General features: G+C 51.3%; 2 protein-coding genes and 1 long non-coding RNA gene across 4 annotated transcripts in view; 1 reads left to right on the forward strand and 2 right to left on the reverse strand.

Annotated features, from left to right (window-relative positions):
- The window catches only part of LOC147646911 (uncharacterized), a 117,674-nt gene extending 94,685 nt beyond the window's left edge, over positions 1-22,989 (forward strand). The window contains exon 5 of one of the 2 annotated variants that reach the window (XM_086872736.1): positions 22,141-22,989. In XM_086872736.1, the coding sequence (XP_086728862.1) occupies positions 22,141-22,935 (795 nt within the window). In that variant the 3' untranslated portion in view covers positions 22,936-22,989. Of the gene's footprint in view, positions 1-22,136 lie in introns of both variants that reach the window. The other variant, XM_086872737.1, reaches the window with a different exon arrangement.
- On the reverse strand, positions 4,570-6,618 carry LOC147646916 (uncharacterized). Its single transcript, XR_015281757.1, has 2 exons — positions 6,245-6,618; positions 4,570-5,669 (listed from the first exon to the last, which is right to left on the reverse strand). It is a non-coding gene; the product is annotated as an uncharacterized LOC147646916 (long non-coding RNA).
- On the reverse strand, positions 10,625-17,278 carry LOC147646917 (uncharacterized). Its single transcript, XM_086872802.1, has 12 exons — positions 17,052-17,278; positions 16,624-16,695; positions 16,464-16,535; positions 15,752-16,376; positions 15,051-15,122; positions 14,891-14,962; positions 14,705-14,803; positions 14,146-14,253; positions 13,789-13,860; positions 13,088-13,165; positions 11,882-12,047; positions 10,625-11,352 (listed from the first exon to the last, which is right to left on the reverse strand). Exons 4-12 carry the CDS (start codon positions 15,855-15,857, stop codon positions 11,154-11,156), a joined length of 972 nt encoding a protein of 323 aa, XP_086728928.1. The 5' UTR covers positions 15,858-16,376; positions 16,464-16,535; positions 16,624-16,695; positions 17,052-17,278; the 3' UTR covers positions 10,625-11,153.
- Positions 22,990-23,286: the final 297 nt, after the last annotated feature.

Here is a 23,286-nt window from a genome sequence, read left to right on the forward strand (position 1 = left end):
GTTCACTGATACCTCTGCCAAACGAGAGGGAGAGGTGTGGAGGTGCAGGGCAGTAGCCCTCCACCTTTCCTCTGCTGAACAAATTGTTACTGAGGAAGAAAGCAGCACTCAGGATGCAGTGCTGATAGCTGTTTGGAGTGTTTTCCAGCGTGAGGCACAGAATACCTCTCTTGTCTGTATCTACACTAACTCCTATGCTATGTTCAAGGGATATACTGAGTGGCTTCCTTTTTGGCAACAAAAGGACTGGGAAGTAAACAGGATTCAGGTATGGCAAAAGGAAAAGTGGCAAGAAATTCTACGCTTTGTGCTGGTAAGAGTGGGGATTATATCTTGGTTAGTCCAAGCTGAAGCTTTTAAAAGAACTACAGGAGAATATGCATGGGTATCCTTCGATGCCTTGGGGAAAGAGCATCGGATAAACACGTGCTGGATAATTCCATTGTTTTAATCTCCTGCCCCTATGTGGCAGACTCTGTTTTGTTTATTCTCTACAGAAGAATACCGAGGGACATGAAGATCAGATAAACCATGAACTTCCAGATTTAAAACAAATGCTGTAGCAAGGCCTATATTTAGTGTAATAATCACATACCATGATGTGAACACTCCTTTTTGTGCTAAATTACAAAACTAATGTTTTCCCTTCTTTCCTGTTAACTCAAGGTGATGATGTTTCAATACGCTGCAGACTGAGTACTGGATTCCACACTGAGCCTGTACACAGTCAAGTCGCCGGATCTCGTGGCCAGGTTAAATCTTGTGAAACTTGGAATCAAGATTGTTGGCTGAATTTAACAGCTGTACAATTGTCCTCCAAAATTGTGTGTGGTAAAAACAATACCAAATCTTGGGGAGAGCTTAATGTTCATGTTGTAATACCTACCACACAGCCACCAATTAGATTGACTCCAAAAATTTCTGAAACCGGACCCTATGTAATCAGGAAAACTGGCCAACAACAAATGCTATTTAATCCAGCATGGTCTATCAAACTGTGATGGATTGGCATTTAAGAAAACAAAGAGAAACACCTAAGGAAGTTCAAACCGCTGGAGCCTGATGGGAGTTTGTCTCCTAGCCAACAGCTGGTCATTTCTAAGAATTGACAGCAGTTCTTAACCATTGAAAAGTGAGACACCACCTTAAGACCTAAGCCTGGGAATTTCTTGGTCTCTTTGTTTCCTGTCTGTGAAAGGTAACTGAGCTTTAGCTGGCTTCCCGTCCCCGGTCCAGCCCATGCGGCCCGGGCAGGGGCTGGGCTGGGCCTGCCGCGGCTCCCGGCCGGGAGATGGGGCCTGCGGGGCTTGCCCCGGGCTCTGGCCGAGCCAGGCCGGTCCCTGGCTTGGCTGCAGTTTTTGCTGTGACTGAATTCACCAGAGACTGCCAAGTAAGGAAAGAAAAGAACCCGCGGCGGGCTGAGACAGTGACCACACTCTCCAGAGCAGCCATGAACAATCTTCCATCGCAGAGATCACAGAACCATCTACAAAGCCTGGGCAAGATTTTAACTCTTTCATCACCCAGATGAGACTTTCAGATTAATCCTTTTTTTCCAGAAAAAGAAAAATATAGTAAACAACATGTAAAGAGACTTTATAAACTATCAGAGACAGTAAAGAAAAGAGTTAAGCTTCAGAAGAGGTAGAGAATAAGGAGATGCTTTAATTAAGCTGAAATATTTTTCTGTTAAAGTTATGGAGATGGACAATAGTGTTCTGAAAAAACTCCTTTAATTCATGACAGAGTATATAGGGAGGAATGGAGTGTTCAAAGTGTAGATTTTGAGCAAAAGGTGGAGGAATTGTGATACAGTGAAGTGCTGGAACAGAGTGGGGAGAAGTAATAGTTGAAGATTTGAAGCCTTGAGAGGCAAAGAGAAAATTTCTTTTTTCCAGGGAAGCTCACAAAGACAAATGAAGAGAACTTTTGCCTTTGAATAACTCATCCTTAAAAATGACATCCCTAGACTCATGGCCCATAACACACCTCAGAGTGATGTGAAATGGGAGGAGAAAATATGATGACAGATTTCTGGACATCAGAAAAATAGAAAGCTATAACAAAAATAGTTTTCTTGTGAGAAACTCCATAGATTAGCAGAAGAAGACTTCTGTTTCTCTACAAAGGCTGATGAAAAGACTCTCAGGGATTGGGACTGTTTTAAACACCTGAGTTCCAAACATTTTTGTCTCTATGTTGTCATTTGAACGAGGGAATGGTTAAGTAGTGGGGGATAAAAAGGTTTTTCTGGAGGTTTATTCTGGTGTTCTTATTCTTGTAGTTTTGTTAATGAACTTACTTTATTCCTTCTAAGTTTTAAGCCTGTTTTGCTCTTGTTCTAATCCACATCTCATAGCAAGAAATAAGTAAATTTTCTAGTAATTTTTTAGTTACTGCTTTAAAACCACGACACTTTTGTAGTCTAAAAGGATTGCTCCTTTGAAAAAGAAGCCAAATTTTAAATTATAATTTACTTTTTCTCTCTTATTTTTTAAACCTCTTCAGGGCTTCATATAATTCTATTTTATAGCAAAAAGAACATTTGCCAAAAAAGCTTTAAAACAAATAGCCAAGCACTGATACACGGTAAAATGCTGATCTTTTTATCTTTTTTTTTACCATTTCTTATCAGTGTTTTTTCTTCTTCTTTTCACTGCAATAGCATCACAAGTAAGGAGAAAGAAAAAAGGCCACAGTCCATCATCATTTTCATCATTTTACAGAAATTTCTAAAAACTTTTGGGAATGAGGATGGGCAAAATCAGAACTACAAGAACAGGAGGCAAGTCCCATCAGAAAGAAACCAGGATTTTCCTGGAAAAAAAAATGCAATAACATTGATAAACACCAAAAAAATTCCCAAATAAAATGAAAAATTTGGGCCCTCCCAGGCCTTGGTAACCTGTTGTGTTGGAATTTCTCCTATTCCACCTCCAAGTTATTCTTTTCTCTCGCACTGTATTAGGAATGGCGAGGAGTACGACACTGACTCCCTTAGCTGCATTGTCCAAGAGAGCAAAGTTTATTATTCTTAATCTACTTTTATACACATGGTTGAGAAGGTCTGAGAGGTAAAACTCCCATTGCTCATTAAAGGTACACATCACCTTCATTGCTTAAGTGGAACACCAGCCCTTGACTAACACCTGCAAATTGGTGTCCTTTACCAAGAACTGTTGGGATTCCTTCTTATGCTTTCCCAGGCCAGAGAGAGAAGCCTGTGTGACTTAGTTTCACACAGGCTCTGTGCTCCCTGCCTGCTTTCAGCATCCATATGCATCCAGTGCATTTGGTTGGAATGTTATCCTTTTTTTCCCTTCTTAAAAATGCTTTTTGTCCCAGTTCCTTTGTGCTTGTTTCTACTGCGATTTCCCCATTCCCAGCACTATCCGGTATTTTTCTGGATCTGGATTCTCTCCTGCCTCACTCCCCGCTGTCTCAGACACCTGAAATCCCGCCCCCAAAAAAATCCCCAAAACTCTCAGAAGACTGGATCAGCACAACTTGTATCAGCACCATCACCAGAGTGTTCCTCGACAAACAGGCAGATTATTTGGGATGAGAACCCATCATCCAGCAGATCCATGAGTTCCTCCAATGTGGAGCTGGAAAAAGCTGCTAAAATCAGGATTTTGCCATTCTGGGAGTGTTTTGGAGCCCAGGTTTATTCCCATGGGGAATAAAATCCTTCCTGGTTTGAACCAATCCATTTGGAAGGCTGCACATGGCTCACCTGGACTGGGAACAACTGGGGAAAAAATGGGAAAATCATGGATTACAAACATGATAGCTCCATCCCTCTGGAATGCTGCACATGGCTAACCTGGGCTGGGAAAAAGCAGAAAAATCCTGGATCACACACCTGAGGGAGGGGTCTCTTAATCCTGGCTCATCCCACAAACTTCCATTCCTCAATCAGGGAAGGATGGATTAGGGAAATCCCCTGTCCAGGAGCACCTATGGCACCTCCCAAATAAACATTTCCTTCTTTTTCCAGTTCCAGGAACTGAAATCCTGGATTATTTCCCATCAGGAAATGGGGTTCATTAAAGATCAGGTCTTTTCCCAGCATTCCGGTCTTAAGCACTCCAGCCATTCTGCTATTCTCTATCCCAAGTGTGATTCAGAGGGTTGGGATCTCCTGGAAAAGGGGATTGATGGTTTGTTCCTTGGAAACCCCAGGGCTCTGGTCCTGGCACATCCTGGCATTCTCACCCCCCTCAGATAAACCTGCTCCAATCTGGAGCCCCAGGGAAGCTCCAGAGCAGCCGGCTGCCAGGAACAAGGCAAATCAAGCCTGGGGGCTGCTCATGGAGCTGGATCAAGATGCACCTGGGAGCCCTCAGCAATCCAGCCAGCACCACACGGGCAGGAGGACACAGATGGTGCTGCCAGGCTGGGACAGGGCTTGTGCCTTCAGCAGAACCACCAAAGGCCAAGGGGCTTCTGGCCATTTTCCCTGCACCACTGCATACCTGGGCAGCTTGCTGAGCACAAAGACCCTTTTCCCCCTCTTCCCCTATGCCCTGCAGACCCTGGGCAGCAAAAGAACAGTCTTGCAGTCTATTTATTAGAACACATCTTTTATTTATACACTACAGAAAAATGATAAAATAACAGTCTTGAAATAAATGGAGAATGCCTGCTGGATCAGGCGGCCACAGCAGACAGAGCCTCCCAGATCACGTCCCTGTGGAGCTCCAGCAGCACAGCCAGGCACAGCCCCACGGACGAGGCCGTGTTCTTTTCCCAGCTGTGCATCTCTTTAAATACCTTCATGCAGTCTTTGGTTATTTCACTAATGGTGTGGGTGGGATTCTTATTTTTCTTTTTGAGAATTTCTTGGAAGGCTTCCTGATACAAAATGAAGGTGCCATCACTGATCTTTGATGGGATAATATCTTCCTAGTGTTTTTTCAACTGCTTTATTGTGGTTTCTTTACGCTTTGATGGCTTTTGAATTTTTTCCTGTGGCTGCTCTTCTGTTTTTCTGTTAGTTTGTAATCCAATTGAGGCTTGTTGTTTTAACATCAGATAGCATCTCTTGTCACTGATTTGTTTTGCAGTTTTGGATGGGATGTGTTCAGCAATCAGTTTATTAATGTTTTTATTACCCTCATATTGTTTTATTAGTTGGATTAGCAGATTTTCCTCCTCTTCACTCCAGCATTTCTTGTGGGCTCCTCTTGCTGATGTTTCTTTTGGTCTCATGGCTTCTAGCCTCTCCTGGTTTCTGACTGCTGGATGTGCAATTCTTTTATGTTGTCCCAGTCCAATTTTAGTTTGAAAACTCATCTGGCATACATTGCAGGGCCATTTTCCTGGGGATGTTTTTTTTATTTTACCTTTGCATTTTGGATAGTGGCAGGCAATGCTGTGAAAATTTGTATTTTCCAAATCACATTTGGTGCATTTAAATTTGCATTCTCTAATTCCATGTGCTCTGAGTAAATGTTCAATTAATCCAGGCATTTTATTCGTTTTAATACCGCAGCACGGGCAGGGTGGATTCTCATCTGGAACTGATATGACAGGGCAGTCTTCTGATTCCCCATTGTTTGGTGGTTGAATAGTGGTTTCCTCTGGCTCTGATAAAACTGCTGCTTCTTCCTGGGTGGGTGGGGGTGTGGCAGTCTTTTCCTGGCTCTTATCAATCCCGTTATCATCTAGAGATAAGCAAGTCATTGTATCATCACAGTACACATCAGGGTATTCCTCCAGCCCCTCCCGCCCCACACAATGGGCATTACATTCTTCGGCACAATGCATCGAGCTGTAGAACTCCAGTTTTAAACTTTCCAAACCTCCCTTCCCAATTCTGAGGGTTTAAAATTTGGGTTTTGTGGCGATTTTATATACCGGTCTTTAAAATTAGTTTGAGTTGCCGTGGACACACGGAGTAGCTTTAAAGCCTTTACCGTGGTGCCGTTTCAAAGTAAAACTAAGTCCAATTGAGGGAATATTGACTAACAGCACCCCCTCAAGCGCTGTCAGCTTTGCCCAACTTGACCGCGGGCTCGGTTTCAGGCAGGGAGCTTTTAAGGAGCTTCTGCCGATAACTTTTCGACGCAAAATCGTGAAACTGCACTTTGGGTGGCGAGTCCAAAGGCAGGGAGGCAGTGAAAAACACAACCTCACTCACACTGGGGCAGAAATCAGCTAGTTACCCTTGCGGGTATCCAGCGGGACCACGAGGAGGTCTGATTTCAGCGGCTAGGCCCAGTTAGGAATGCAAACTTACCTCTGTTAAGAGTCATAGTGACTCGACTCGAGTCGCCGGCAGAGGCGGCGAGCGGGCGGCCGCTTGCACAGGCCGGCAACGGGGCGTCCCCACCCCGCGGGGAGCAGACACGGCACCAGCCAGCAAGCGGCACCTCGGGGCGGACAGCGGGGAAAAGGAAGCAGGCGGAAGCGGGCGGTGGGACGCGGCTGGAAGCCGCCGGCCCCCGGCGTGACTCGACTCGAATCCCCGGCAGAGGCGGCGAGCGGGCGGCCGCTTGCACAGGCCGGCTCTTGGGCGCTCCGCGCAGGTCTTTGGCCCCGGGCCCGCCTCCGGGGGCTCGCCGGGCGGCCCCGCCCTCTGACGTCACCCTGCCTTGGCACCGCCTTCCGGGCTTTCCCCGCCCCCCTGCGGCTTGGGTTCGGGCCGCCGCCGTCGGCCCCTCCCCGCCCACGGCCCAGGCGGCTCCTCAAGCGGCCGGCCGCTCGGCACCGCGACAGCGCCTGCGGGGGCTGAGGAGCGGGCCGACGGGGCCGCCGGCGGCTTGAGGCTCGGTCTCCTCCCTTTCCGAGGAAGCTTTCTCGCCGGCGCTCTCTCGGAGGCTTTCGCTCCGACGGCGGCTTCCTTCCCGCTCGCCCCCGGCCGGCCCCACCGAAACCTGCAGGCGGACGGCAGCCCCGCTGACCGAGCCAGCCGGGCAGAAACCGAGGCGGGAGCAGGGCCGCCATCTGCTCGGGCCCAGACGCGGGAGGGAGCGCCGCCGGCTTCTGAGGGCTCCCTCCTTCCCTCTCAGGGAGACGCGAAGGCGGCGAGGCGCTCAGGCCGATAGGGGAGAGCCGCTCGACGCGTCACACGGCGGCCCGCCGGCCGACAGCAGGTCTGCCCAGCCGCCGGCCGACAGCAGCCACCAAAGGCCGCTCGCATGCCACTGGGCTCCACCCCAAAGGCCGCCAACTGCCGCGGGCCGCTGTCCTGGTTTAGGGCAAATTTGGGAGAAAACCTCCAATGGGCCTCCCCCCGGGAAGCAAACCCAGGTGGCCCTTTTCTCCCACCCCTCAACCGGTTCGGAAGAGATTTCTCTGAGAGAAGTGGAAAAATCCTGTTGATTTCACAGGCACAGTTCTACCCAGCACAAGAATGAACGATATCAAATTACAAAACCTCTCGCCATTCAGAAGAGATGACAAACTTCAGAGGGTCTCTTTCCTGTGGGTGTTCGCTCTGTTATCAGTCCCTCTGGCGCTGGAAAATGCCGCTGCCCAGGCTGGGCTCCCGGTAGTCCACGGGTGCAAGCTCCCGGTGCTCCCCCGAGTCCCCAGTCCAGAGCAGGTTCGATTCGTTTCAGAAAAAGGGAAAGAAAACAGTCCAGGAAGACCTCTCTGCTCCGGCTAGTTGGAAAGCCAAGGCGATCTGTGTCTTGTGTCTGTCTGTGCTGTAGTCAAAACTCCCGATGTGTGGGGAGCAATTACAGTCTGATAACAGACCCGGTGCTTCTTTTCCACTCACTTTTACTCTTAGATGGAATTTTAAGAATACAAAATCTGTGTCTGGGTTAGGTGGACGAATGGGGATACAATTTAACATCATAATCAACCCAGGACACGGGGGGTCCCTCAATTTTTTTTTTCTGGAGGTTCACCCCCTCCCCCAATATTTCCTCCATCCCCCTCCCCCCAAACTGAGGTGAGAAAATGGTTTTTTTAAATTTTTTCTGGCTTTTTTTTTTTTTTTTACCTTCCCCCCCCTTTTTTTTTTTCCTTTTTTCATCTTTTTATTTATTTACACTTAATTTGGGGGGCCAAGGGGCAGGAATTTTGGGGTGGGGTCACCTGGGGGGACAGGAAACAGGGAGACCCCCCTCCCCAAAAATACGGGAAAAATCCTGAGATTTCTGGTGTTTCTCCCCCCACCCAAGGTATGAAAAAATTTATGTTCTCAGATTTTTGGTGATTTTTGGGGAGAGAGTTGCAGTTTTGGTGGAGGTTTTGGGAAGGCTTGCTGTTTTTTGGGGAGTTCTCCCAGGATTTGGGGTGGAATTGGAGAAATTTGGGGGTTCAGGGAGAAATTTGGTGTTTTGGGGCGAAACTCTGAAGGTCCTGGGGGGAATTTTGGGGTTTTAGGGCAAGAATTTAAGGATTTTTTTTTAACATTTGGGTGTTTGGGGAGGAAGTTTGGGGCTTTGGGGAGAACTTTGGGGTTTTTAGGGAGAGGATTTGGGATTTGGAGAAAAAAATTGGGGATTTGGTGGGGGAGGAAATTTGGTGGTTTTGGGGGGAAATTCAGGGGTCCTGGTGGAGTTCTGATTTTGGGAAGGGGATTTGGGGAGGATTTTTTGTCTTTTGGGGGAATTTCCATTGATGGGGAGAGGTCCTAATCCCAGTGAGGAGGGGCATTTTGGGGAGGCCTGAATTTGGGGAGGGGTCTCAGGGAGGATTTCTGATTTTGGAGTGAGATTTGGGGGATTTTCCAGCAATGGGGAGGTGTCTTGGGGGTGGGATTTGGGGAGGGGTCTCATCAGGGCACCATCCTGAGCTGGAAGCGGGGGAGATGTTGGGAGTGGAATTTGGGGAGCGTAATAAATGGAAATGATTTGTGCTAATTAAATTGTAACTATTTGGAAAGTTGTTATTAGAAGCAATCAAGGGAATTGGTGATACAAGGCAGATGTACCCCTTTGCAGATGTTACGTGTTGAAATTAAGGTACAGGATGTAGTTTTGAGGTAAGTGGTGTCCCAAGAAGAAATCAACCTTGAGATGGATAAAGTTGGAACAACTTTAGGCATAGGCCTGAAGATTATGAAGTGTAAGACTAATTAGTGGAACGCAATGCTTATTTACATAACACTTAGTACACATGCAAAACCGGTAAGTTTATCCAGAGGACAATGAGGATGAGCGTAAGCCTTCATCCAAAATACCATCAAAAGGAGACTGAAGGCCCCCTAGCAACAAGTGAGGCTTGCGCCATGAAGAATAGTGATGTAAAATTAAAGAATCAAAACCAGGAGGAGACTTAGGGGAAACATGAATGAATATGTATAAGCATACAGTATATAAGTTTAGTTTGAATTGCTTTGTTTTGGTACGTGAGGCAGGGTGAGAAGCCCTGCCCATACCCCAGTCAGTTTTGCTCATGCTTTAATCATACTCAATTACTAGCAAATTATATTCACATATATATATATATATATATATATATGAAGATATTCACTAAATTGTACTCTTTTACTGAATTGTTTTCCTTTTATACTAAATTTCTATTCAATCCACTAAATAGTATTATTTTATTATATTGCATCCTTGTATTCAATTCACTCAGTTGTATAATTTTTTCCCTTGTTATTTAATTGCTGTTAATTCAATAGATCTAGTTGTCTGATTTTAATTTCATTTACAACAGCACCAAGAAGAAAAGGGGCTTACTGAGAGCAAGCAAACTTAATCCTCTGCCAGGACACAAATTTAGAGGGCAAAAATTACAAAACCCCACAGCATCAGCCCAGCTTCCCAGTGAGAAGGGTTGGAACTCTCTGCCCTCAACACTTCCCCAGCAGGTTTACAAAGGTAACTGGGATCTAAGCTGTGCCCTCTGAACCAACAGAGCCAGCCTCCCTTCAGGCTGAAAAGCCACGGCCCCAGTTATAGCCCTGGGTGCCTCCTGTGCCCCAGAGAATGGCCCGGCTCACCTGGCCCAGCCTGGCCCGAGCAGCCCGGACTGGCCTCAAGGGATGGGCTCCACCTGCCCGCTGTGCCCACAGGCCGGGCCCAAGGGCTCACAAGAGGCTTCCTCCCAGCTCTGCAAAACCTTGGCCAAGACTGTCCCCTTTGCTGTGCTGAGAAGAGTAAAAAACCCTCTCAATTTAATCCCACTGCACTCCTCATGGGGAATCCCTGCACACCTTAGGAGAGAGCCCAAATTTTCCCTGTGTGCCTCATGAGGTGCAGGCCCAGGTGATGCCACTGAAGGAAATGTGCCCTCACAGCCCAGGGACGCTCAGCACGGGTTCCCCCAGCGCCTCGGGGCCCCACCGCTGGTCACGGCAGCCCCTGCCTGGCTCCTGCCTGCCCACACCATGGTCAGCCCTGCCTGCTCCTGGACATGGAGCTCAGCCAAGGCTGGTGCCATGTGGGCTTTGCTGGTGGTACCAGCCAGACACTGGGGTGAGAGCTCCATCTCTTTATTTGAACAAAAAACATGGGCCAACCCCTGCTCTGGTGTCGCTGCCTGCTCGGCCCTTCACGCCCCGGCTAGCTTGTGCCAAGCGTCGGCGGCAGGAGTGGGGAACCAGGTGAGCACTATGTGGCTCGACCTGGAACCTCTAGAGCTCCTTTGGGCTTGGGCTCTATAGTATGCAGGGCGACACGAGGTGAAGTAAAGGGAGAGAGAGTGCTCGGAGTCCTCCAATTTCCCAGGAACAAGTTTATTCCAGCAGGTGCAGGGAGAAGGCGATGAGGGACAGGGCTGGGATCTCGTGGAGAAAGTCCGAGCCGAGCCCCTGGGCACCTCTGTGCGCCAGGTTTTAAAGCCCGTGGGCGGCTCATACAACAACCAATAATATTGCAGCAGGGGAGGTGTTGTGGGAAGGGGTTACAATACACAAATCCAATGGTAGGGACTTGGGGGAGGTAGGATAGCTATACAACCAATAGGGCATCGAGTAAGGGATGATGAGCAGGGAAGGAACCAGAACAAAAGGTGTGGTGTACATAGATTGATAGGGCTTGGGGGTAGGACCAAAGTGATGGATGGGGAACAATCTGGAAAGAGGGGAGAGGTTTACAATGACAGGCAACTGGGAACAAACTATATCGGGATAGTGGGGAGTAACTGGGGCAAACCAACTCTAAACTCAATGAAGGTGAACAAACATACTTAATGAAGGCAAACTAACAGGCGGCAACACTCTGGTGGACAGGGGCTGCCCAATTTCAGTCCTGGCCAGGGAACAGGGCCAGGGGGCTCAGGGGCAGAGGGTCTCGCTTGGGAGGTGTGGGTCTTGGGATGCCCTCAAGACGGGGATGCAGCTGCAGCACAGCAGATAGGGAGAGATGTGGAGAGCGAGGATAACAGGTCAGCTTCTCAGACACTGGAATCTTTGGCTGCTCTTCTGAAGCTGCAGAGGTGCTCCTGTGGAGAGAGGAGGTGGCTGAGGCCCCCAGCTACTGCTGGCACTCAGGGACCCTCCTGAACAGCAGGGCCCAGAGCGGCCAAGGCTCCCCAGCACCGCTGGAGCTGCTGGCACAGCTTGGCCCAGCTGGACAGCTGCCCCTCAAGGCCCCAGCGAGCAGGGGATGGCTCTGGGCAGGGTCCCTGGCCAGGAGCGGGCCCCAGAGCACCTCTGCCTTTCAAGGGCAATCTCGTCCCCGCTCTTTCTCCTGCCCACCTTGCTTTGCCTCTGCCCGCTGCTCCTGGGGCTGCTCTTGGCCAGGCAGCCTCAGTGGCAGCCAGCACTGGCTGCAGCCCCAGCGGGCTCCCCAGGACAAGGCCCAGCAATTAAGAGGCCAATGAAAGGCCTGGGCAGCAGCAGAACTCTCAGCAGAATTATTTGGGCAACCAAGGCCTACCCACAAGTGCACAGCAGCCTCACTGGGAATGTTTCCTGACTATGAGCAGCCTTTCAAGAAGCTGTTTGAGGCCGAGATCGCAAAACACTTACCGTTTTCCCTTCCAGCAATACCAGATTCCGGCACAGCACATCATCAGGAAAACTGCTCCACCAGCCACAATGGCCATTAACTTAATCAAACCATCTGTTCCCTGGTAGAAAACTCTTCTCATGCTCTCCCAGATCTTCTGAGCATGTGCTGTGGTGCCAGCTGCATCTGTGGGAGCAATGGGCAGTGTGAGCCTTTGCTGTGCTCCACTGCTGAGCTGGCAGCACGCTGGATACAGCCAGGACGTTCTCTGTTTCCCCCAGAGCTGGGGCCTGCAGGCACCTTGCCACCCCTTGGCACAAGACTGCTCAACCCCCTGAGCTCGAATGGCACAATTTCTCTGTGCTGTGCTGGTCTTCTCCAGGCAATACTTGTCAAAGACATGGATAAGGATCAGGAAAATGCCCACGGTTTTGGAAATGCTCCAGGGCCACCCCTCTTCCAAACAGACCCTAAACCTGAACTAGCCTGAGACTGGAAATTTTCAGGGGATCTCAAGGTGTGCGTGCCCCATGGTGCAGTTTGGGTTCCCTGTCACCTGATGCCAAATGCTTTCCTGCAGAGGCTGGGGAGAAGCTGCAGCCAGGCCAGGCTGGGAAACAGCCCTGTAGGCCATGAAAGCAGCAGTGGGGCAGCAAGGCTGCCATGGATCCCTTCCTGCTGTACCGGGCACGGCGTGTCCAGATGTGCAGAGAAAGCCCCTGGCTGCTGAGTGTCAGGAGGAGGCTGAGGGACATGGACCCACCATGGCGTCCCTCCAGATCATTCAGGATTATGTCCAGGTATTTGAGTTCCCCCATTGCTACATTACTATCTCCTATAGGTTTGTCCTTCTTTCTCAGGGGACCATTATATAAAGTATTTGCATTTCTCAGGAATGGATCCCACAGAACCAGTGGTCAGCCTGTGGGATCAGCAGGGAGGCACCACACACCCCAGCGATGGGAGCTGGGCTTGCTGGCAGAATTTAGCTCAGGAGCTGGGAAAGTCCTCCCTGCAGACACACCTATAACTCAACAGCCACAGAAGCTTCAGTCATGTCTGCTGATCTGCACAGGCAGCACTGAGCCACAGGAGCAGTGAGAGGATCACGCAGGGTGAGGGCACAACCATGCACGGCTCTGTCCTGGCACCTGCAGAGATGCCACCGTGGCCGACCCTTGGGCTCTGAGCTGGCGGCTCTCCCAGGGGGAAAGGCCTTGACCTACCCTCATAATCTTCCTCATCATCAGGCTCAGTAACTGATATGGATTGGGAATCCGGATCATCTTCATCATCAGGTTCATCTGCAAAGAAAGTCAGGACAGAACAACTCCCGTGACACTGCTGAAGATTCTTCTTCAGGCTGGAGTGGCAGTGAGTACACCCAGGTGACTGCTGCCCTCCAAGGCACTTCCTCATCTCTGCTTTCAACTCAGTAGCAAGGGCAGGGGGACCACGTGCCTGCAGTGGGCCCACAGTGGGATGGAAGGAGCCCCTTGCACGGCAGTCAGGGGAGAAAGGACTCCCTGGAGCTGCCAGCAGCTCTGAACTGAGCCTCAAGCAGGGCCAGGGCTTGGCAGCTGGAGCAGAAGCATCTCAGGTTCCCTGGGGCCAGAAAGGAGCCACACAAGGCAGAGCCCCAGGGCACAGCCCTGAGCCCAGCCCTTCCCTCTCTGCTCTTCTCCGTGGCTGTACAGAGCACACGGAAGGAGACACTGGCATTACACACAGGAAGAGGATCGACAGCTAAATGCTCCTTCCTCCCACTGACAGCAATGCTGTGGGATCACTCAGGGCTCCAGAAGGGAGCAGGGCAAGGTTTCCAGAATCCGTCAACCTTCAGACTCTTGAGGGAAATGGCACATGAGTGAGCTTTTGCCACCTTGACACGGATTGTTCTGTGCGGAAAGGGACATTGAGAACTTGCCTCCAGCATCTGGCAAGGTCTTCAAACCGCCATTTACCAGCACTTCCAGATGCTCCATGTCACCATGCCAATCTAGAAGGGAGAACAGATCAGAACCATTCCATGGTGTGCTGGGATCCCTTTCTGCCTTAGGGAACTGGGCACTGCAAGGAGGTCACGTAAGGCCGTGGGAGCCAGATGTCAATGGACATGGCCAAAGCTGCAGAGAGGCCTGAGGAAAGCTCTGGACTGGCTCTGGACATTCTCAACACCTTTTCCATGCTCTGTGCAAAATCCCTGAAAGGCAGGCACTGCCAAGGAGCAGAGATTTACATCTGAAGCCTCAGCAGGGCTCAGGCCCAGAGGCACAGCAATTACCTCCTGGGACTGTGCCTGGCATGGCCTCCCTTCCTGCAGCAGAGGCTGCCCATGAGCCACTGCTTCCTCCGGGAAATGGCACCTTCAGCACAGCCTTTGGGTTCATCTCTGGAGGAAGGAAGAGCCACAGCTCGATCAGATAGAACCATTCCCCATTGAGGAGGTGGCATGTTCAAGTGGCAATATTTGTTAAAGTCATGGTTAAGGATCAGGAGAAAGGCCAGGTTATTTGGGCTGGCCAGGGCCCTCCCTCCTCCAAACAGCCCCTACACCTGATCTAGCCCAAGACCAGGAAATTGCAAGGGATCTCTGGCTGTGCATGACCTGTGCTGCAGTTTGGGCCCCCTGTCAGCTGATGCCAAATGCCTTCCTGCAGGGACTGGGGAGAAGCTGCAGCCAGGCCAGGCTGGGAAACAGCCCTGTAGGCCGTGAAAGCAGCAGTGGGACAGCGAGGCTGACATGGATGCCTTCCTGCTGTGCCAGCCATAGCATGTCCAGATGTGCAGAGAAAGCCCCCGGCTGCTGAGTCACAGGAGAAGGCTGAGGGACATGGACTCACTATGGCGTCTCTCCAGTTCACTCAACATCTTATCCATGTGTTTGGATGTCTCCAGCGACTTACTATCCTCTGTAGGTTTGTTCCTCCCTCTCGGAGAACCTTAACAGAAAGTATTTCCATTTCAGATGTATGGATCCCATAGAACCAGGGCTCAGCCTGTGGGATCAGCAGGGACACACCACTCACCCCTGTGATGGGAGCTGGGCTTGCGGGCAGCAACCAGAAAAGGAGCTTGAAATGTCCTTGATGCAGACACACCTGTAACTCAACAGCCACAGAAGCTTCTGTCACCTGGTTTGTGACAGGTTGTCAATGATTATTTCTTGTTGGGACAGTGAGAACATACCTGCATGGGGCTCCAGAGGCTTAAAATCTTCATGCAGCCAAGCTGCTGGAGGAGCCTTCCTACCACCCTCATCTGGAAGGGAGCACAGATCAGAACCATTCCATGGTGTGCTGGGACCCCCTTCTGCATTAGGAAACTGGGCACTGCAAGGGGGTCGGGGGATGGCCAAGGGAGCCAGATGTCAGTGGACATGGCCAAAGCTGCAGAGGGGCCTGGGGAGCTCTGGGCTGGCTCTGGACACTCTCCACCTTCTTTGCAGGCCCTGTGCAATATCCCTGGTGGGGCAGCGGCACCAGCCCAGGGCCCAGGGGCTCTCCCTGCCACAGAGGAAACCATTAAGCCCTGGGCCAAACTGCAGCATTCAGTGCCACAGACATCCCTACCTCCGTCCTGCCCTCTCTCCTGCCCTCCGTCCTTCAGCTGGGACAGCTCCCCCAGCCCAAGGGGACAGAGCCAGGCCCTCTCAGGGCACACTGGAGCTTTACCCTCCCCTCAGCCCTTTCCCCACCATGGGCATTCCTTGCAGCCGCTGCCAGGTTTTGGGATGTGTCTCCCATGGAGGGACTTCAGCAGAACTGCTCAGTAGCCGAGTGCCCTGAGCCTGCTCAGGATAATTCCTCTGCACTGTGCTCACACAGCCAAGCAACAGAGATGGCAGCTCAAGCCTCAGCAGGGCTCAGGCCCAGAGGCACAGCAATTACCTCCTGGGACTGTGCCTGGCATGGCCTCCCTTCCTGCAGCAGAGGCTGCCCATGAGCCACTGCTTCCTCCGGGAAACGCTGCCTTCAGCACAGCCTTAGGGTTCATCTCTGGAGAAAAGAAGAGCCACAGCTGGATCAGGTGGGGCTGTTCCCCAACAGGAAGGTGGCATCTTCAAAAGGCAATACTTGTCCAAGTCATGAATAAGGTTCAGGAAGCCATCAAAACTTCGGAGCCAGGCCAGAGCCTTCCCTCCTCCAAAGAGCCGCCATTCCACATCTACCCCAAGACTGGGAAATTGCAAGGGATCTCTGGCTGTGCATGGCCTGTGCTGCAGTTTGGGCTCCCTGTCAGCTGATGCCAAATGCCTTCCTGCAGAGGCTGGGGAGAAGCTGTAGCCAGGCCAGGCTGGGAAACAGCCCTGCAGGCCAAGAAAGCAGCAGCGGGGCAGCAAGGCTGCCATGGATCCCTTCCCACTGTGCCAGGCACGGCATGTCCAGATGTGCAGAGAAAGCCCCTGGCTGCTGAGTCTCAGGAGAAAGCTGAAGGACATGGACCCACCATAGCGTCTATCCAGTTCACTCAGCATCTTGTCTTCTGTGGGTTTATTCCTCCCTCTCAGAGAACCTTAACAGAAAGTATTTCCATTTCAGATGAATGGATCCCACAGAACCAGGGCTCAGCCTGGGGGATCAGCAGGGACAAACCACTCACCCCCGTGATGGGAGCTGGGCTTGCGTGCAGCAACCAGAAAAGGAGCTTGAAATGTCCTTGATGCAGACACACCTGTAACTCAACAGCCACAGAAGCTTCTGTCACCTGGTTTGTGACAGGTTGTCAATGATTATTTCTTGTTGGGACAGTGAGAACATACCTGCATGGGGCTCCAGAGGCAGAAAATCTTCATGAAGCCAAGCTGCTGGAGAAGCCTTCCTACCACCCTCATCTAGAAGGGAGCACAGATCAGAACCATTCCATGGTGTGCTGGGACCCCCTTCTGCCTTAGGGAACTGGGCACTGCAAGGGGGTTGGGAAAGGCCGTGGGAGCCAGATGTCAGTGGACATGGCCAAAGTTGCAGAGGGGCCTGGAGAGCTCTGGGCTGGCTCTGAACACTCTCCACCCTCTTTGCAGGCCCCATGCAACATCCCTGATGGGGCAGCGGGACCAGCCCAGGGCCCCTGGGGACTCTCTCCCATCCATAGAGGAAACCCTCCCTGAAGCCCTGGGGAAAACCATCCCCAACGCTTCCCAGGGAGAAGGAAGTGCTGTCTCAGGAAAGGGAAGCCAGGCCCTGGGCTCACCTGCTCGCCTTGCTCGCCACGGAGCAGCCTGGGCAGCCCTGTCAGGCAGGGCCACTGCCAGGAGGAGCAGGAGGAAGAGGCGCAGAGCAAAGGCCATGGTGCCTTGCCCACTGCCAGTCCTGCAGCTCTTGCTGCCACCACTGTCCTGACACCGCTGTCCCAATGTCAGCACCGCTGCTGCCGCCGCCGCTGCTGCCACAACAGTCGTGGTCAAGGACTGACTGCTCGGTCCTTGTGGTGCTGTGCAACCACGGGGCTCTGGGACCTCTGTGACCTCAGAGCCTGCTGTCACCTCAGCCTGCTGTCACCCCAGAGACTGCTGTGACCTCATGGCCTTGGCTGTACCCCCCGAGTGTACTCCCATCTGTACTCCAAACTGTACGGGACTGATTGTAAATATTTGACTTCATCTAAGGGTCATTGCTAAACAAAACCTTGGTTTTGCCTGCTGACATTGCTGGTCATGTTCTGTCCCAGGAGATGCTCTTGATGGTTGCCTCTTTTCCTGGGCATGGCACTGGAGGAGGTCCAGGCCCAGGTGATGCCACTGAAGGAAATGTGCCCTCAGCCCAGGGACACTCAACACAGACTCCCCCAGCCCCTCAGTGCCCCGCTGCTGGTCACAGCAGCCCCTGCCTGGCTCCTGTCTGCCCACACCGTGGTCAGCCCCGCCTGCTCCTGGACATGGAGCTCAGCCGGGGCTGGTGCTGTGTGGGCTTTGCTGGTGGTACCAGCCAGACACTGGGGTGACAGCTCCATCTCTTTATTGGAACAGAAGAGCTGTGTCAGGCCCTGCCCTGGCAGGAGGGACCCACCTTCAGTCCAGGCCACAGAGCAGGGCAGGTCCCTTCAGGGACACAGGGCCTTGCTTTGGGTGGTGGCAGCATCTGCACAGCAGCAAGCTGGTAATGCAGCTGTGACAGGGACATCACGTATGGGCATGGAGATGTGAAATGTGTGGTGCAGGTGTCCCTGAGGGAGGTGTTTGGCTTTTCCTGTGAAGCTGCAGAGGGGAACCTGTTGAGAGAGGAGATGGCTGAGGCCCCAGCTGCAGCTGGCACACAGGGACCCTCTTGCACACTGGGAGATTCTCACTGTGCTCAAAGTTTCCCTCTGAAGACTAAGAGGTGAATGTGGATGGGCTTAGCAACTGGTCTGCAGCCAAACAATTGAGGGAGCAAAAGAAGAAATTGAGAAAATACAGGTTTATCCATAGCAAGGAAGAAAGCAAGGCCGTTAGCATGGAAACCAATAAAAAGGTGCATAAGGCGTATTTGCAGTGGTAATAAATGGAATTGGTTCGTGCTAACTAAATTGTAGCTGTTCTTAAAGTTATTATTAGAAACAATCAAGAATCAGTGTTACAAAGCAGATGTGCCCCTTTGCAGATGTTACATGTCAAAATTAAGGTACAGGATGTAGTTTAGAAGATAAATGGTGTCTCAAGACCAAAATGGCCTTGAGATGGACCAAAATTAGAACAAATTTAAGCATTGGACGTAAGGACTAGTAAACATAAGGCTAATTAGTAGATTAATATAACACAAGGCTTAGTACGCACATACAAACCTGTAAGGTTATCCAAAGGACCATGAGGAAGAGGAGAAGCCTTTGCCAAAAGACCACCAAAAGAAGACTGAAGACCTCCTAACAACAAGTGAGGCATGTGCCGTGAAGGAAAATGATGTAAAGTCAGAAAAATCGGAAATAGGAGGAAACTTACAGGAAACATTAATGAATATGTATAAGCATACAGTATATGAGTTTAGCTTGAAGTGCTTTGTTTTGAACGTGAAGCAGGGTGGGAAGCCTCCGTACCCTGGACGGTTTTGCTTATGCTTTAATCATACTTAATTGCTAGTAGATTATATATATAAATTTTAATCTTTTATTAAACTGTATTATTTTACTAAACTGTATTCTTTTATACCACATTACTATTCACTTTAGTAAATGGTATTCATTTTTAATTAAACTGCCATTAAACCAAGGGACCTAGTTGTCAAAATTCTAATTTCATTTATAACAATATTTTAGCAAAGAAAGCTGGTACAACAACATTGGTATTTAACAAACATGACACAATATGAGCTATATTAACAAAGAAGGCACCTTACGGTGACAACATTCTACTGTTCAAACTGTAAAATATCTTTCTGTACTGATCAGGAGGTCATGATTTACTCTTTACAATCCTGATGCTGAATGTCTCCTTAGGCAGTCTGGTCACAGGGAAGAATGAGGACCCTGTGGGCTGCCCCTGTTTGGACAACCTGCTCCTCACCCCGAGCCTCAGCATGTCTGACATGGCCCACCTGGGACTGACATCCCAAAACATTGATAACATTTCTCTTTAGAATTTTTCTTTATAATTAAAATCTAATTAATTAAAAAAATAAAATTTTATTTTTTATAATAATATTGTTCTGTACTTATAGAACCTAATTTTTATATTTATATAAAAGAATTTATACAATTTTAGGAACAAAAAACATTATCGGTCCTTGGTTCAAAGTACCACCATTCCCTTCATTAATTAATTGACCACTATTTCTCCCTCTTTATGCTAATTTGTCCTACTTTTAGTCCTTTGATAATATTTTTTAATAATTTTCTCAGACAGGGTAAAAGGGACCACTTTGGGGTCCATGGAAACTTTTCTGGGGAACATTTGGGGCAGTTTTGTGTCTGGGGAGGGAATTTAGAGAGAACTTGGTGGTCTGGAGGACACTTGGGGGAGCCAGGTGGGCACTTAGGGATTCTGTGGGACAATTCGTGGTCTGGGGAAGCACTTGGGCGTCCAGGGGGGCGCTTGGAAGTCAGGGAGGAGAATCTGGGGGCCCTTCGGGGTCCGGGCGGGCACTTGGGGGGCTGTAACGGGGAATCTATGGGTCGCAGGGGATGATGGGAGTTGTAGGTGCCGATATAATACAGTTTAATGGGGCCGCGGAGCATCACGGGAGTTAAAGGCGCAGCTCCAGTGGATTCCGGTGAGGCGTGGGGCATGACGGAAGATGGAGTCATGGCTGGAATAGCACCATATGGGCGCCGCGGAGCATGATGGGAGATGTAGTTCCGTAAGTGGCTCGGAAGGCGCGTTTGGTGTTGCAGGGAAGCACTCAGAGAGAACTTTTCCGTTCGAGCTGTGGTTGCAGGTCCTCGGGGCGAATGTATACAGCTCGTGAGCACTTGGGGGGAACCTGGGGAGCTGTAACTGGGCTCTTTGGGGCGTGGGGCACGGCAGGAGGTTTGGGCGCGGAACTGTGTTCTGGGATGATGGGAGATGAATTCCCAGCTGTGTCTGGAAGGGGCATCTGTGGTGTCGGGAGCATTCAGGGATCCAGAGATGCTTTGGGGGGTCCTGAACGAGCGCTGAGAGGGCACTCGGGGATCCTGAAGGGTTTGGGGGAGACTTACGAGACATATGGGGGGCGATGCCGGGGTTCTAGGGAGTGCAGGGCATATTCCCAGTTCCTCACAACCTGATCTCAATTGCCCCCTGCAGTCTCCTACTCACTGCCAGGACGATCCCAGTATGATATCCCAGTATGATGTCAGTACACGGCCAGTGCAATCTCAGCCAGTGCCAGGACGATCCCAGTACAAACCAGTCCCTGCCAGTGCTGCCACTCCTGGAATCCCCCAGCCCTCTCTGTGTTCCCCCCTCCCACATCTCCCCAGAGGAGCCCCAAGGGCTGGCAGTCCCCAGCCAGGGTCCCCAGCCAGCCCCAGGTTGGATCTGCTGCCCCAAATTTTCCCAGTTTCCCTCTCCTTTTCCTCAGGCCGGGTTCCCCCCGTCCCCAGTGTGTGGGAGCAGCGGAGAGCCCCGCGCTGCCCATCCCGACCTGTCCCGGTTCCATCCCCGCTCCTCCCATGGGCTGTGAGGGGTTCGGGAACGGGGCACCGAGGGTGTCACTGCTCCTGGGAGAGGAGGGGGAGGGATGAAAGAGGAGCAGGAGGAGGAGGAGGGACAAATGAGGATCAGGGAAAGGAGAAGGAACTACAAGGTCGAGCACTCCCTGAATTTATAGTCCCCCACCTGTGCGATCATCACCCACCATCCCACAGGTGACTGGGGAGCGGGAGCTTTGCCCAGATATCCTGGGGGGGTCCCTGGGTTGGGTTTATTTGGGGGGGGGATGTTTGGAGAATGTGGAACTCCAAAGCTGAGTGGAAAATCCTACTTGGGGGGACATTGGGGGGGTCCCACCATCCTTAAGTGGGGAGATGGAAACAGGGGGAACTTTTCAGATTCCTGGCACTCTCAGCAGCCCGGGGAGGGCAGGGACCAAGCCGACAGGTGATCCCCAGTACAAGCGTGACTCCCAGCAGCTGGGACAGGGGGAACCCTTGAACCCCAAACAGGAGAGACCAGAGATGGGGAACTCCTGGGAGGCATTTTCAGGCTGAATTTTGGTGTTTTCTGGAGGTTTTATGGACCCCAGATGTCCGGTGACTTCTAGAGATGAACACGGGCAGAGGGACCTGCAAACTCAATGTCCTCATCCCTTGTATTTCCCCAAAACAGGATTTCCCATTGCCAAACCTTGGCTGGATGGAGAAGGAGGCTGTGAGGAAGAGGAAGATGCCCCGGGACACCCAGGCAGGTGAGGAGGAAGTCAGTGCCCCTTTCCCTCTCTCTCCTGCTCCATCTCCCAGCCCAGCATGGCCCCCAGCTGCAGGACAACCCCACTGCCAACACTGTCCTGCCAGGGACACACTGCGGGGATCTCCTTCCCCTTCCATCTGGCACGGAGGCAAATCCCATCCTCTCCTTGTCCTTCCTCCCCCAGACAAGGAGCTGAGGATGGAGACCAGGGAGGAAAAATCCCTGCAGCAGAACCTTGTGGAAGAGGCTGATTTGAGCAGTTCCACAGTGCAGGAATCCAATGGGGAGGAAAAGCCCCGGAGATCCTGCAGGAGGAGGGGCTCCAAACCCATCCCAGGGTGCTCTGAGGAGGAAAGACCCACCCTGTGCCAGGAAGGCGGCCGGAGATCCAGCTGGGGCTCTGAGCTGGTGGTCCATGAGCAGCTTCAGGATGGGGAGAAGCGCTACAAGTGCTTGGAGTGTGGGAAGAGCTTCAGCCAGAGCAACAGCCTGATCTGCCACCAGATGATCCACACTGGGGAATGGCCCTACAAGTGTGGGAAATGTGGGAAGGGCTTCAGCTTTAACTCCAAACTCATCATCCACCAGCGCAGCCACACTGGGGAGAGGCCCTACGAGTGTCCCGAGTGTGGGAAGAGGTTTCGGATCAGCTCCAGTCTCCTCGTGCACCAGAGGATTCACACAGAGGAGAGGCCCTTCCGCTGCCCTGACTGTGGGGAGGGCTTCAAGCACAGCTCCACCCTCACCATTCACCGGCGCATCCACACTGGGGAGAGGCCCTTCAAGTGTGGGGAATGTGGGAAGAGCTTCAGCCGGAGGTCCCACCTGATCCGCCACCAGAGGACCCACTCCGGGGAATGTCCCTATGAATGTGAGGAATGTGGGAAGAGCTTCAGCCGGAGCTCCCAACTGACCATCCATCAGATGATCCACACTGGGGAGAGGCCCTACGAGTGTCCAGAATGTGGGAAGAGGTTTCAGACCAGCTTCCAGCTCCTCAGGCACCAGCAGATTCACACGGATGAGAGGCCCTTCCGCTGCCGTGGCTGTGGGGAGCGCTTCAAGCAAAACTCCCACCTCATCACCCACCGGCGCATCCACACTGGGGAGAGGCCTTATAAGTGTGACGAATGTGGGAAGGGGTTCAGCCAGAGCTCCAGCCTCAGTACCCACAAACGCATCCACACCGGGGAGAGGCCCTATGAGTGTCCCCAGTGTGGGAAGAACTTCTCAGACAGCTCTCAATTGACCAGACACAAACGGAGGCACCACTAAGGGAAGCCCTGCGAGTGCTCCAAGTGCAGGAAGAGCTTCGTGCGCTGCTCCAACTCCATCCCCCATCAGTGGGCCCACGTTGGGCAGAGCCCTGATGGCCCATGTTCCCTGTGATCTGTGTTGGGAAGACACTGGGCTGGTGGTCGTTTTGGTTTCGTTCTAATTATCTTTAGATTCATCTTCATCCCTTTGGAACAGACTAAATTGGGGTAAAAATCAACAAATTAATGGCATCTAATTAATCAATGGCACCTAAAACCTCACATTTTACTAGTGCTTCAAGAGAAACTGGGAATCAGGGAGCTACTTGAGAGTATTTAGGGGTTGTGGGGTATTTGGAGTTGTCTCCAT

This window comes from Cyanistes caeruleus, unplaced genomic scaffold (assembly GCF_971803275.1).
Source record: "Cyanistes caeruleus unplaced genomic scaffold, bCyaCae1.hap1.1 HAP1_SCAFFOLD_76, whole genome shotgun sequence".
Classification (NCBI taxonomy): Eukaryota; Metazoa; Chordata; class Aves; order Passeriformes; family Paridae; genus Cyanistes; species Cyanistes caeruleus.